The sequence below is a fragment of the Scardinius erythrophthalmus genome (genome assembly GCF_964197995.2).
Source record: "Scardinius erythrophthalmus genome assembly, chromosome: 14".
Taxonomy (NCBI): domain Eukaryota; kingdom Metazoa; phylum Chordata; class Actinopteri; order Cypriniformes; family Leuciscidae; genus Scardinius; species Scardinius erythrophthalmus.
Window position 1 is genome coordinate 21522352 of NC_138234.1, and position 13739 is coordinate 21536090.

The following is a 13739-nucleotide window of genomic DNA, read 5'->3' on the forward strand; positions in this document are numbered from 1 at the left end:
CTTATTTAGAGCAGCGCCATGACCGGTATGAAAGCGAGGCTTTCAATGACATCTGCTGTACTATAAAGCTCCTAGATCACTTATAATTTTCCACAGCTCATGTTGTCTGGAGTTTTTTTGTCTACTGAAATTTTTTTGAAAGATATTTTTACAGTGTTTTGTCAGCAGAATAATCCAGAAACACATTAAATAACAGTACAACCCAAACCCACTGAAAGATGCATGTCTATCCCTCTCAGCCTCGCTTACATTCCCATTAAAAATCAAAATGGCGCTATACTGTCTATGGTCCATACCTTAAGGTTTTCAGTCAAAATTAAATTGCGCACTTTTGTATGCTGGTTCAAAACAATTAACAACAGATGAACAGAAAACAAATTTTAGTCAAGTAATATCCACTTTATTTTTCCATGCAAGCTATTTCCTGTGAATATTAAATATAAGGTGGATACCTGAATGGTTACGTAAACCCGGACTGGGTCTAGAGCTGGAGTGGTTATGGAACACTTTGAGCGGAGGGGAAATCGCTCCGTTCCACATACATATTTATTCCATTCAGGCGTTCAATGTGTGCATTGCTTGGGAGCGCGCAGGATTTGACGATTTGACTTCTTTTGGAGATTGGTAGAGAAGAAATACAAACAAACTAATCAATATTTGTCCGTAAATGACTTGGATTTTAATGACTTGTTACTTGATACTTTCCAATAACAACATATATCTTCTCTGCCTGACATATGATCGCCTCTGACCTTTATAGAGTAACTATCCATTATCTGGTGCTTCATCTGAGTGCGCGCGCGTCTCCTCCAGTCTCTCTCTCCACGCGCAGGGAGTAACTCCTCCTTTCGCTGTTTCTGTTGTACTTGCATGGGCATTACCGCAAGCTTGAGAAATCTAAACATGTAGCCCGACAGATTTCAGGTCTGGAGAACAAGTTTATATCCCATTTGTGTGGAAATAATCGGATGAGAGATGGTGTGATCGAGCGTTTGTCTCCAGACCTCTCTCACACAGACATTCAGTGAAGGTAGGATTGGGTTTGTCTTTTCAGATCCTGGTTCTTGTTCATTTGTGTTTTATATATATATATATAATATATATACATTTTTTTTATTAAGAAGAGCTATAGGCTATAGAATGGAATACTCGATAAAAACGGTTTCTTCGAAATTAATTTGATTGCATAATTTTGTATTGTATTAATGGCCGTGAATTTTATATTCATTAATAGGCTATTATTATTACTTTATTTTGGTCAAAAGTCTAATTGCACACGTGTGTTTTTTATATGGTTTCTGATCTTGTATGGTTGTAGTTCCAAAGTTAAAGACACGGCGACATTTAGACTAAAATCAACTTTATAACGAAGCTATAGTTAAGGAAATTTGTTTCATGTCGTCATGGAGCAAGTTTTAACATGTTATAAGATATATAAAGATGACGTTAGCTATGTTCGTTGATACTGCGCTAAATATTCGGTCGCTCGCCTGACGTGGTAATCCTGGCTACCGTTCGCGAATTTCTGTCTTGAAAGTGTCCACACACACACGCACGCACACACCAAATAGGCTACTTTTTACTAGCCAACAGGAAATGCGGCTATTTTGTTGTCAAGACATGTTGTGTGCCCATAGAGAAAAGGACTTGCCCCTGAGTAAAAAGCGTGAAAACTTTGGAACTGGTTTAACCTTTATTGTAAGAGAAACTACTGAAGACCACATGTTTTGCTCGTGTTTAGTGGTTTAAAGTGATAGTGGTTTTACACGACATTACCCTGGAACATCATCTTTTGTTGAACATCAGCGGGAAAAAATATGATGTTCATAAAACGGATAGTTCCGGTCCTTGATTCTGATTGGTTGAGCCGCGTTCGAGGCTACACCTGTGACCTCATTACATCAGTATCACTGCGTCGGTGTGTTGCTTTGCAATCATTCCGCTTCTGAAGATCTACATTGCTTGGCGGAAGAATATTATTTTTAATCACTAGCATTACATATTTGTGTCTGTGTGTTTATTTTATGAAACCTTGACAGATATGTGGAATAACAGTTTCATAAGCTCCGCGAAGCCGTGGTTTACAGTGAGTTTAGAATAGCCATACACTTTTTGCTCCACATTGTGCCTTAAAACGCCCCTTAGCTGTTCTAAATTCACTGTAAATCACGGCTTCTTGCAGCTTATTGTTTTATTCTATCCCCTAATGTTTAACGTAAACTTAATCCTAAATCTGATAGAAATGTTATTTCAGGGTCATCATGTCCAATTGGAAAGCAGTGGGGTTTAATCCCTATTTAGATCCCTATGCTGTAATTATTTTATGATTACATCATAAAATGACATGGATGTACATCCCTCTTTGCACTAATCTCAAAGGAGATATTTTCTAAAAGAGATGCTGATTGCATCTTTGTGGCCAACCAAAATACAAATGCATTCTGTCAGATAACACACTGAAATAAGAGCTTTTCCAGAGGGTATAGTGAGCTTATATACATGAGCTGAACTGCCTGGTGATGGAAGAATACTGTTGGTGAAGCACTATTTTGAATTATTGAGAAGAGAAAGGATCACTGTGATTCTGCAAAGCAGTGGCTGTCTCATTTGAAATGCTAGCTTAAGTTACAATGATGCAGAACCTGTACTTGTTGAAATCTAAGTTGATTGCTTTACAAGGTAACCTCATTCATATAAAACTATTAATACAATGGATAATAAATAATTCTTTAGTTGTTTAAAAACAATTATTTAAACTAATTATTAAAAATAATTAACAGAATAATGAATAATAAAATACATTTATTTAAAAAAAAAAAATATTTCTCTAGAATGGACTTTTTTTGTTGCTGCTAGACTGCACACTTATTGTGTAAAATGCTATGTAAAAAGTGAGGAGTTCATATTCCATTCACTGAGTTACATGTGTTGTAACAAGATATCAGTCTTACAAAGGTCATTGTGCTGGCATACAAATACTGTGAGTTGGTTTATGGACTCTAGAGGCTGGAAATTGGTTAATGCAGTGAGCTGCTTCCCAGCCCTCTGCAGACAGTGTAGTAAAAGGGAATTAAAGCCAGTTCGTAATATACGACAACTTATATTGGGAGCCATAGATTATACCACCAAGTAACTATAACTGTTTTGAGACAATCTTGCCATGGCATTATCTGAGGGGGGAGGGGGTTCAGCAAGTTGTTATTGTATTGTGGCATAGAATTGCCCTTTCTTATCCCTTATTAAAAAATAATGAAGTATTTAATATGAATATAAAACATATAAATATGTATGAAATAAAATGTATGAAATATATCAAAATTAAATTCTGCAGTTATATGGATTGGTTTAGTGTTATTATTATTAAATCATAAATAATTTATTACTGAAATATAAATATTGTATAAATAAAGTAATGAACATTAATATATGTATGAAATAAAATGTATGAAATAGATCAAATAAAAAAACTGCAGTGATTGGTGTAGTTTTATTTTCTCATATTATTACTATGCAAAATAAATTAAAGTATTTAATATTAATATAGAATATATAAATATGTATTAATTAATATTTATAATACATATACAATTTAATTCTGCTTATTAAATTAAATTAATTATTAATACGTTTAATAATTAATTATAATAATAAATTATATATATATATAAATATGAATTATAATATATGGAAAAAATATAAATTAAAGTATTTAATATTAATATAAAATATATAAATATGTATTAATTAATATTTATAATACATATAAAATTTAATTCTGCCGTGATTGATTTAGTTTTATAATTCTATGTAAATAATAATAATAATAATATAATAATAATTATGATTATTATTAAATTAATTATTAATACATTTAATAATTAATTATAATAATAAATTATATATATAAATATGAATTATAATATATGGAAAAATTATAAATTAAAGTATTCAATATTAATATCAAATATATAAATATGTATTAAATAATATTTATAAAATTGTGCGAAATTAAATTCTGTTTTAGATCGGGTTAGTTATTTTTTTGTTTGTTATTATTTGGTTATTATTTATTATTTAGTTAGTTATTAATATTTTCCCATTTTAGATAATAAGTATTATTATTGAAATATAAATATGAATAATTAATATAAAACATTTTATTCCTATAGGGTGTCTATTAGAATCTTAACACAATTATTTTTTGATACAATAATTCTTACAAATTTTCAATAATTTTTTTTTCTTTTGAAAGAATGATTTTCCCCTTTTCTCTTTTTTCATGATTTTTCAAACCTACACCCATAAGATCATGTCCTCAGCCTGTACATCACTAACAGCAGCCTACATTTGTTGGCGTGTGAAATGAAATACACTTCTGAATGACACTGTCCCATATGTAATGCTGAATAAGAGGTCAGTATTTGAACCTGTCTGAAATTGGAGCTGCCCTCTAATACAGTTGGGATTGACCTTGGAATGGGACTCTCATATAAAATCCCTATAAATCCTGGAGTTACAGGCACATGCACCCCCAGGCCGCAAAGGATAGAAGAGGACGCATAGACTCACACAGTGTGTGTTCTGACTGTTGAGCACGGCTTTGAGAGCAAGAACAAAATATGAATCGTTCCATTATAGGTCACTGTTGAATTTAAACAGCATGCTTATTCTTTAACTGCAATTGAGCGAGCCACAACATGCAGAGCTGGGCAGATGTGTGACGCATGCATAAGATGATCCAGATGTCTTTGTCAAAGACCATTGAGTTTTAGTTATCTGTTACAGTTTCCATCTACACACAGTATATGATTCACATAAACACGTACTGTACATTTGCAGAGGTGCATAGCCAGCTGGAAATAACGATAACAGAATTACATACTTATATTACATTACTTAGTCTGCGAATCACATTAGGTTCCTTCAGCACGGCTACACTATTTAAAACTTTATAAACTATAATAACTGGCTGAAACGCGGAAGTGCAGAAAATAGAGCAAAACTAACGCTGATCTCGACTTAGAAGTCTAAAATGAGAAGTTTTCAAGAAAATGTCGGAGGAATTCGATGCAGTAAGAAGTCAGTCATCAGGATGGCTTGATGGTGAGTAAATTATGGGTGAACTATCCCTTTAAGAATGAGCATGTAGTGCATAATTATTATGAAGCTTGACTTGTGGTCACTATATGCTTTCTTTATATGGAAAAGAGCAGCGTTAACATTCTTCAAAATATCTCTTTTTGTGCTCCACAGAAGAAAAAGTCATATAGGTTCAGAAGAACATAAATGATGACAGAATCGAATTTTTCCAATTCGGGCACATTGTGAAGAATGAACTTCCTTTTATGAGAAAGTTCACTGGCAGCAAGAAAACACATTTCCATAGTCTCTCTGTTGGCTGTAATTGAACAAACCGTTATCACTTCTCAACAAGACATCCAAAATATACAGAGCATAAAATAAAATCCCTATTTCTATTGAAAATGCTGGGATTGTGATATATTCTATTGAATATGCTGGGAATGGATTGTGATTTATTCTGTTCTATTGAATATGTGGACTGCTGACGGCAAATGCAAATGAAAACGGGTTAGTGATAGAAAAGAAAAAGGATTGTGGAGGACAGCAATGAATGAGATTTAGGCAGGAAGTGAACATGGAGATTATTGCATGTTTATGCATAGATACTGTTATGTATATATTGTACAGTCCATTCATAAGTCAATCATGTCTTCATAAAAAAGTGCAATATTGACAAGGTTACTTAAAAATGTATTATGACCTCATTATTTTATTTTATTATTTTAAATAGTAATTTTAGATTTTTTAAACGTGCAACCAAGGTAAAAAACACTTTAATTTTCTCATTCTTTGCAGCATCACCTCTTTTCTTGCAGTGTCTGAACCGGTTCGATAAAGGATTTAGTCTCTAAACCCCTCCTTTCCACGAGCATACTCTGCTCTGATTGGTCCGATGGTCCAGTCTGTTGTGATTGGTGTACTCTGCTCTGATTGGTCAGATGTCCCAGTCTGTTGTGATTGGTCTACTCTGCTCTGATTGGTCAGATGGTCCAGTCTGTTGTGATTGGTCTACTCTGCTCTGATTGGTCAGATGTCCCAGTCTGTTGTGATTGGTCTACTCTGCTCTGATTGATCAGATGACCCAGTCTGTTGTGATTGGTCTACTCTGCTCTGATTGGTCAGATGGTCCAGTCTGTTGTGATTGGTCTACTTTGCTCTGATTGGTCAGATGGTCCAGTCTGTTGTGATTGGTCTACTCTGCTCTGATTGGTCCGATGTCCCAGTCTGTTGTGATTGGTCTACTCTGCTCTGATTGGTCAGATGACCCAGTCTGTTGTGATTGGTCTACTCTGCTCTGATTGGTCAGATGACCCAGTCTGTTGTGATTGGTCTACTCTGCTCTGATTGGTCCGAAGGTCCAGTCTGTTGTGATTGGTCTACTCTGCTCTGATTGGTCAGATGACCCAGTCTGTTGTGATTGGTCTACTCTGCTCTGATTGGTCAGATGACCCAGTCTGTTGTGATTGGTCTACTCTGCTCTGATTGGTCAGATGAGCCAGTCTGTTGTGATTGGTCTACTCTGCTCTGATTGGTCCGATGGTCCAGTCTGTTGTGATTGGTCTACTCTGCTCTGATTGGTCCAATGGTCCAGTTTGTTGTGATTGGTCTACTCTGCTCTGATTGGTCCGAAGGTCCAGTCTGTTGTGATTGGTCTACTCTGCTCTGATTGGTCCGAAGGTCCAGTCTGTTGTGATTGATCTACTCTGCTCTGATTGGTCAGATGACCCAGTCTGTTGTGATTGGTCTACTCTGCTCTGATTGGTCCGATGTCCCAGTCTGTTGTGATTGGTCTACTCTGCTCTGATTGGTCAGATGGTCCAGTCTGTTGTGATTGGTCTACTCTGCTCTGATTGGTCAGATGGTCCAGTCTGTTGTGATTGGTCTACTCTGCTCTGATTGGTCCGATGACCCAGTCTGTTGTGATTGATCTACTCTGCTCTGATTGGTCAGATGACCCAGTCTGTTGTGATCGATCTACACTGCTCTGATTGGCCCGATGACCCAGTCTGTTGTGATTGATCTACTCTGCTCTGATTGGCCTGATGACCCAGTCTGTTGTGATCGATCTACACTGCTCTGATTGGTCCGATGACCTAGTCTGTTCTGATTGATCTACACTGCTCTGATTGGTCAGATGACCCAGTCTGTTGTGACTGATCTACTCTACTCTGATTGGCCCGATGACCCAGTCGGTTGTGATCGCTCTACTGCTTACAGTGTCAGAAACAAAATGGCCATTACCATATCTGAATTTCAGCTCCGGATATTCCTCAGCACTTAAACACTGTGATACGAACAGTTTTTCCGTATCAATTTCAGCGTGAGTCCTCATCCTTTGGAAGTGCATGTAAAGTGGATTTGGAGCACTGATAATAACAGCATCTTTTCGACATGTTGACAACACAAACCAAACTCTTCCAGTTTGAGGGCGGGTCAAAGTAGATTTTGTTTGCAGGCAGCCAATGAAGACCATAGGCTGGCATTATGCAAATTTGTTACATTGTTGTAACGGAAATGAGACTGGAATTGCTGAAGACTTGTTTCGGCAGTTCAGAACTGATTATTTCAAAAATTTTCGTGCACTTTGATTTTTGAAACTTTGACTTTTTACATTTACAAATAACTCTATTACACTCTAGATGAAAGGTAATATTCGCTGGTGCAAGAGCGTACTGTCTTTTGACTGTGCACATGGAGCTAAGATGGCATGGTGCAACAAACCTGCGAGCGGCCTTTAAGTTGTTTGTTTTATGTTGTGATTCATCCTTATTTTGATTTAACAAACTTCAGTTATTGTTTGAAACATCAACGGGCCTCTCTGGATCTATTTAAGCAACCTTGCAAACATCAGGATTACTGCATCAACATCTCCCACAGTGGCTAAGAAACAAGAGATTGTATACTTATCCCTATACAAAAGTGTAATGTTATTATACATAATTCGTATTATTAATATGAATAATGACACAAACTGTAGCCTTACCACTAGTCTCAGCCTCAGACGTCACTCCCACGGAACGTTGGCTAAACGTCTGATGCATATGGTACACTTAACTGGAAACACTTCAGGAATGTCGAAGTCGTCATCTGATTGGTTGAATTTTATCGGATTTCCGGGGGGCGCGAGTGTCGCGCTTATTTTCGGTCAGCCGGGAAACAAAGCGCAGACGTGTGATTGCGGAAGAAAAACTGTTGTGTTTACATGAGTGACAATGAGCATTTATCAAGATCAGCTAAACGTAGGATTCTCAAAAGTATACGTGCACGAACAGATCAATGACTTACTGCTTGTTTTCTTCTCCTTCTTTAATTTTCTATGCTGACTGACTTGTTGCACGCCGGTCTGTTGTTGTGGGGACATTTCCACGCAACGAAACGTGACGCTGAACGAAACAAACTGTAATTGGTTGTTTGACATGTCGGTCAAACGGCCTTATGGGCGGGCCTTGGCCAAAGAAAGCTGCTATGAATTCCAGACCTTCAGCCGTCAGTCTGAAGGTCTGGCTACGCGAGACTACCTTACCACTAGCATTTCTACATTCATCCTTGACTTCTCCAGATTAATTGCACTACTAAATTGTCAAGCTACATTTCATTTTAAGCACTTTATATAGGTCCCTGTAAAAATGCACAGAAGTGCAGCAGTGTATAATAATTCATAAAGTGCTCATTAATAGTTTAGTATCTTTGCAGGTGGGTCCGAATACCGATGCACGCATGTTCTTTTACTGTTGCTGTATAATTTGAGCCAAAGCGCCCCGTACCTCGACTGCTGTTCGTTCACGCGGTATGTGAGCGGAATGGCTAAAAGATGCACCACATATTTGTCTTCTAGGCATGATTGGAGCTAGATTTATGGGCTGGAGGTCAGAGTTACTCACTGCTATCCTCATTATAGCTTGTGCTTTTTGCACCAAGCTGATGAAAGATCTACCTTTACACTTCTTCATTTTGCAGATGCTTTTATCCAAAGTGATTTACAAACGAAGGATATTATGCAATTGATTGAAAATTGCGAAGAGAACTGCAGAACAGGGATAGTAGGTTTGAGAATGTTTTTTTTGTACTTTTATTTTTGCTTTTTTAAGATTTTAATAATTAATAATTGATTGTAGAAAAGATTTCTGAGATGTTTTTTATTGTTTAAAAAACTTACTTAAATCATTGTATAGATTTGGATGCATTTCTTTGTGTGTGTGTGTGTGTGTGTGTTTTCTCTGACAAAATTGAATGTTTTTTATATTATTTATAACAACAGTATGGGGGGGAGGCTTTTTGTTTAATTTTATTTGTAAAATTAATTTTTAGATGTTTTGTTTTTGCTTTATTTTGAGAAAAAAAGATTTTAGAAAAGATTTTTTATTGTCTTTTTTATTGTAATGGTTTACATTTACATTTATTAATTTAGAAGCTTTTATCAAAAATTACTTAACTTAAAATAATTGTATTTTGATGTATTTTAACGCAAATTATATATTTATATATTTTTTATTTTAATCAATTTGAATGCATTTAGGTTTTTTGGCTTTGTTAGATTTGAATGATTTTTTTATTTTATTTATAACAATATTGTAAAATGTTAGATTAAGGAATAGGCTTTTTATTTCATTTTATTTTAATTTGGTTCATAATACACTGATACATTTATAACAGCAGCAAAACACTAAGTTATATTTATATATATATATATATATATATATATATATATATATATATATATATATATATATATATATATAAGGAAAATATATACAAATTATACAAATATTTTATATTATACTGTATATTTTATTTGACTGAATTACCATTATGTGACCTTGAATGGAAAGGCAAGTGATCCTATAGTTAACCAGCAAACTTTTCTTTAAAAAAAAAAGAAGAAAGAAAGAAAGAAAGAAAGAAAAAAGTCGAGATGTAATTTCCCCCACAGCATGAGTGGATGTGTCTGAGAGAGATAGAGAAAGAGAGAGAGAGAGAGGAGCAGGTGTGTCTGTCTCTCTCTCTCTCTCTCTCTCTCTCTCTCTCTCTCTCTCTCTCTCTCTCTCTCTCTCTCTCTCTCTCTCTCTGTCTGTCTGTCAGCCCCCTCTAGGCTTCATTTCTCTCCTCTCAGTGCTTCTCCTTAATCAAATCTGCAGTGCTGGTCAAACTCAATCTTGCCACACTTCCTCTGTCAGCACGTGCTTAATGAAACTGACTGAACACTGATAATGTGTCTGTCTCAAGTGACATGGCGTTCCACACTCTATATGAATGAATTTTTTATTATGCAGCGCCATCTTGCGGTCAATCTGGCATTGCACCCAAAGCAATGGACCTCAAAGTGGTCACCTGACCTCTTTACTTGTACAGGTGGTCTGAAAGTCACTCTGTGTCTGTCCGCTTCTAGAGTTTCATGGAGATCCGGTCGGATGACAGCTGGAACTGTGGTTATTACTGGAGGAATTCTCGCAACGGTGATACTCCTGTGTATCATTGTTGTGCTGTGTTACTGTCGCCTTCAGGTGAGCGCCATTCACACCTGTGGTTTTGACTCATGAAGATAAAAAATACAGTTATTTTCTTCTATACATTTCTTTTTTTTTTTTTTTTTTTTTACATTTCTTTACATTACATTTTATATTATTTTTTTACTATTTTGTTTGTTTAAATAAATTTGAATGAATACATTTTTATTTAAAAGAAACATCAGATTTTAATATTTTTTATTTTATTTAATACACTATAATGATAACAATAGTGAAACAGTACAATGTAGATTTGTTTATTTAAATATATTATAGTTTTTAATTTTTTTGTTTTGATAGATTTGAAAGAATTTACATTTTATCTTTGTTGTTTTTTGATAGATCTGAGTGAAATTTGTGAAATAATTTATTTATAAAAACAGTGAATCATTAGTTTTTATTTTATTTATAAACTTTTTTACTTTTATATTTATTTATAATGATAACATTAGGGAAACAGTACGATGCAGAATTTTTCATTTAATATTTTTTGTTTTGCTTTGATAGATTTGAATGATTTTTTTTCATTTTATTTATAAACTATTACTTTTATTTATATTTATATGATACATTAGTGCAACAGTATGATACAGATTTTTACACTTAATTAAACTGTATTTTCATTTAATTTATAAATGCTCATTTCAAGCTTGCATTTGTTTTTATTATTTTGATAGATTTGAATGAATTTCTTATTTATAAATTATTTCTTTTTTATTTATAACAATAACAATAATGAAAGAGTAGGATGTAGAATCTTGATAAACTTGAATTCATTTTTATTTATAACAATAACAATTGTGGAGCAGTAGGGAGTATATTTTAATGACATTTTATTTTTTTATTTTTTTTATTTAATTTAATTTAAATGAATTATATATTTCTCTGGTTTTGGTGACACTGAATGGAAAAGTTTGTGTTCCTATAATAAACCAGCAATTAACAAATCATTTTGATTTATTTTCTGCACACCTGACTCTCTTACTACTCTGTCTGCTTCTAGTATTATTGCTGTAAGAAGAACGGCTCCGATCCAGATGCTGTTTGCCCACAACCCCAGTTCTCCTGCAACGCATGCAGCCCGTCCCGGGTGGACGGGGCCTCCTCCACCCCTCTCTCCCTGTCGCCGGAGCCCACGCCACCGCAGAGCTTCTGCCCCACCTGCTCCCCATACGGCTCTCCATTTTACATCCACACCATGGACGAAACGCGGAACGGGGGCGAACGCATCACTTACGTGCCGTCCCACTACAACAGCCCGCCCATGTCTCTCACCCTTCCCTCATTACACAGCGCGTCATTGAGCTCTCGAAGCCGACCGGACCTCTACTCTAACACACGTGCCATAAGCACTGATGTCTGATCAGTGACGTCCACCCCTGATGTTTCTTCTGTGTACCTGAGCGACACACACAGAACAGAGTGAATGGGGACCAAGGACAGCGAGTACTCAATTTTTAACTCTATATAGGATTATTGATTTCAATTAACTGCTAGACAATGTTTTATAGAAATTGATACAAATCCGTTCTTCCTGAATTTATTTGACTCTAATTAATCATTTACTCACCCTCACGTTGTTCCAAACCTGTATGAGGTTCTAAAAGCAAACAGTTTCTGATCCCCATTGACTTCCATAGAATGGGAAAAAAATACTATGGAAGTCAATGGAGCCCATCAACAATTCTTCAAAATCTTCTTTTGTGTTCAACAGAAGAAAGAAATTCACAACTTGAGGGTGAGTAAATGATGACAAAATATTTTTTGGGGGGTGAAATATCCCTTTAACACTGAAAAAAATATTTTATAAATCTTTAATTTTGTCTTGTTTTCAAATAAAAACATCTAAGCATTATTAAAACTATTAAAATAGGGCTTATTCACCTACTTTCCTACATTTAGATAGGTGGGCAAATGCATTTTTGTCTCAGTGCATGCATTGTTTTAGTTTGACAGGGTCGGCACTAGCTTAGCTTAGCATAATGAATGGAATCCTTTGTTGCCAGCTAGCATGTCCTGAGTAAATCGCCTGTCAAACTAAAACAATGCATGCACTGAGACAAAAATGCATTTGCCCACCTATCTAAATGTAGGAAAGAAGGTGAATAAGCCCTATTTCAAAAACTGGTGGATTGTTCCTTTAAGAAGCATGATTTGAGTTTATTTTTTAATTTTATTTTCTTGTTTTAGTAGACTTCTCTATGAGTTTAGATTAAAGTTAGATGAGACAAACCAATCTGTTTTTTTTTTTTCAAAAACAATTAACAAAAATAAAAAATAAAATAAACAAAAGGAGGATAAATAAAGGAATCAAATAAAAACAGACATAAGTAAACAAAATAATAAAATATAAATAAATAAAAAATAATTTTGAAAAAACAAACATTAAATAAACAAATACTCTCTGAAGATACGTTTGAACATCTTTTAATGGTGTTTAAATGTTTTTACTGGAAAACAAAAATATTGTTTTGCAGTGGAAGGTAAGGGCTCTTAGTTTTCTATGCGGCCTTAAACAACTGCCTGGGGCTTTTGATTTAAGGCCTTTCAGAAATTTTGATATTTTGGGCTTCCTGTAATGGGCTAATATATGAGGGCTGTATACACAAGAACATATTTTGGCCATTTTCTAATTGTGCCACATTATTTTACGAACATTTAAATAATTTATTTTATTTTATTATTTGCAATGCCACTTGGTGGCGCTAGAGATGCAGAGATTTCACCTTTGATTAATTTTCCTAGCGGTCTCTATGCAAGTTGAATTTACAGAAGAGGGATCTGTTTAGTCCATGACGAGATGTTTGATGTAATTTATTGATGTATTTATGATACACTTTTCTTTTTATTACATACAAAAGTTGAATATGTCAAATAGTCTATATAGCCTATTATGTATTTATTATTTGTGAACTTTCACCACATTTTTATTTAGTCAAGGGTGTATTCCAGTTTGAGTTTATGTAAATTTGTGATGCTAGCTTGATCATAATTTTATCTGTCTATGTTAACAGCTTTGGATGTGATGATAGAAATTGGTAGCAATGTTGATTTCTATGTTTATAGGCAAATCTTTTTTTACTGTAATGTCTTTAGATTGTTTAGAACATAAGCAATGTTTTACAGATGAACCAGTGAGCAAATAAAGAAGTA

The 13739-nt window shown here is 34.7% G+C and overlaps 1 protein-coding gene across 1 annotated transcript; it reads left to right on the forward strand.

Moving 5' to 3' along the window:
- The first annotated feature begins 10466 nt into the window (after positions 1–10466).
- fam163ab (family with sequence similarity 163 member Ab) lies at positions 10467–12140 on the forward strand. Its single transcript, XM_081384180.1, has 2 exons — positions 10467–10583; positions 11590–12140. The coding sequence occupies exons 1-2, from the start codon at positions 10491–10493 to the stop codon at positions 11947–11949; spliced, it is 453 nt and encodes a 150-aa protein (XP_081240306.1). The 5' UTR covers positions 10467–10490; the 3' UTR covers positions 11950–12140.
- Positions 12141–13739: the final 1599 nt, after the last annotated feature.

Excerpts from the sequence above, each read along its gene's own strand:
- fam163ab (XM_081384180.1), top strand. The coding sequence starts at position 10,491 with ATGACAGCTGGAACTGTGGTTATTACTGGAGGAATTCTCGCAACGGTG. Across the intron at positions 10,584-11,589 it reads TGTGTTACTGTCGCCTTCAG|TATTATTGCTGTAAGAAGAA; the intron begins GTGAGCGCCATT and ends GTCTGCTTCTAG.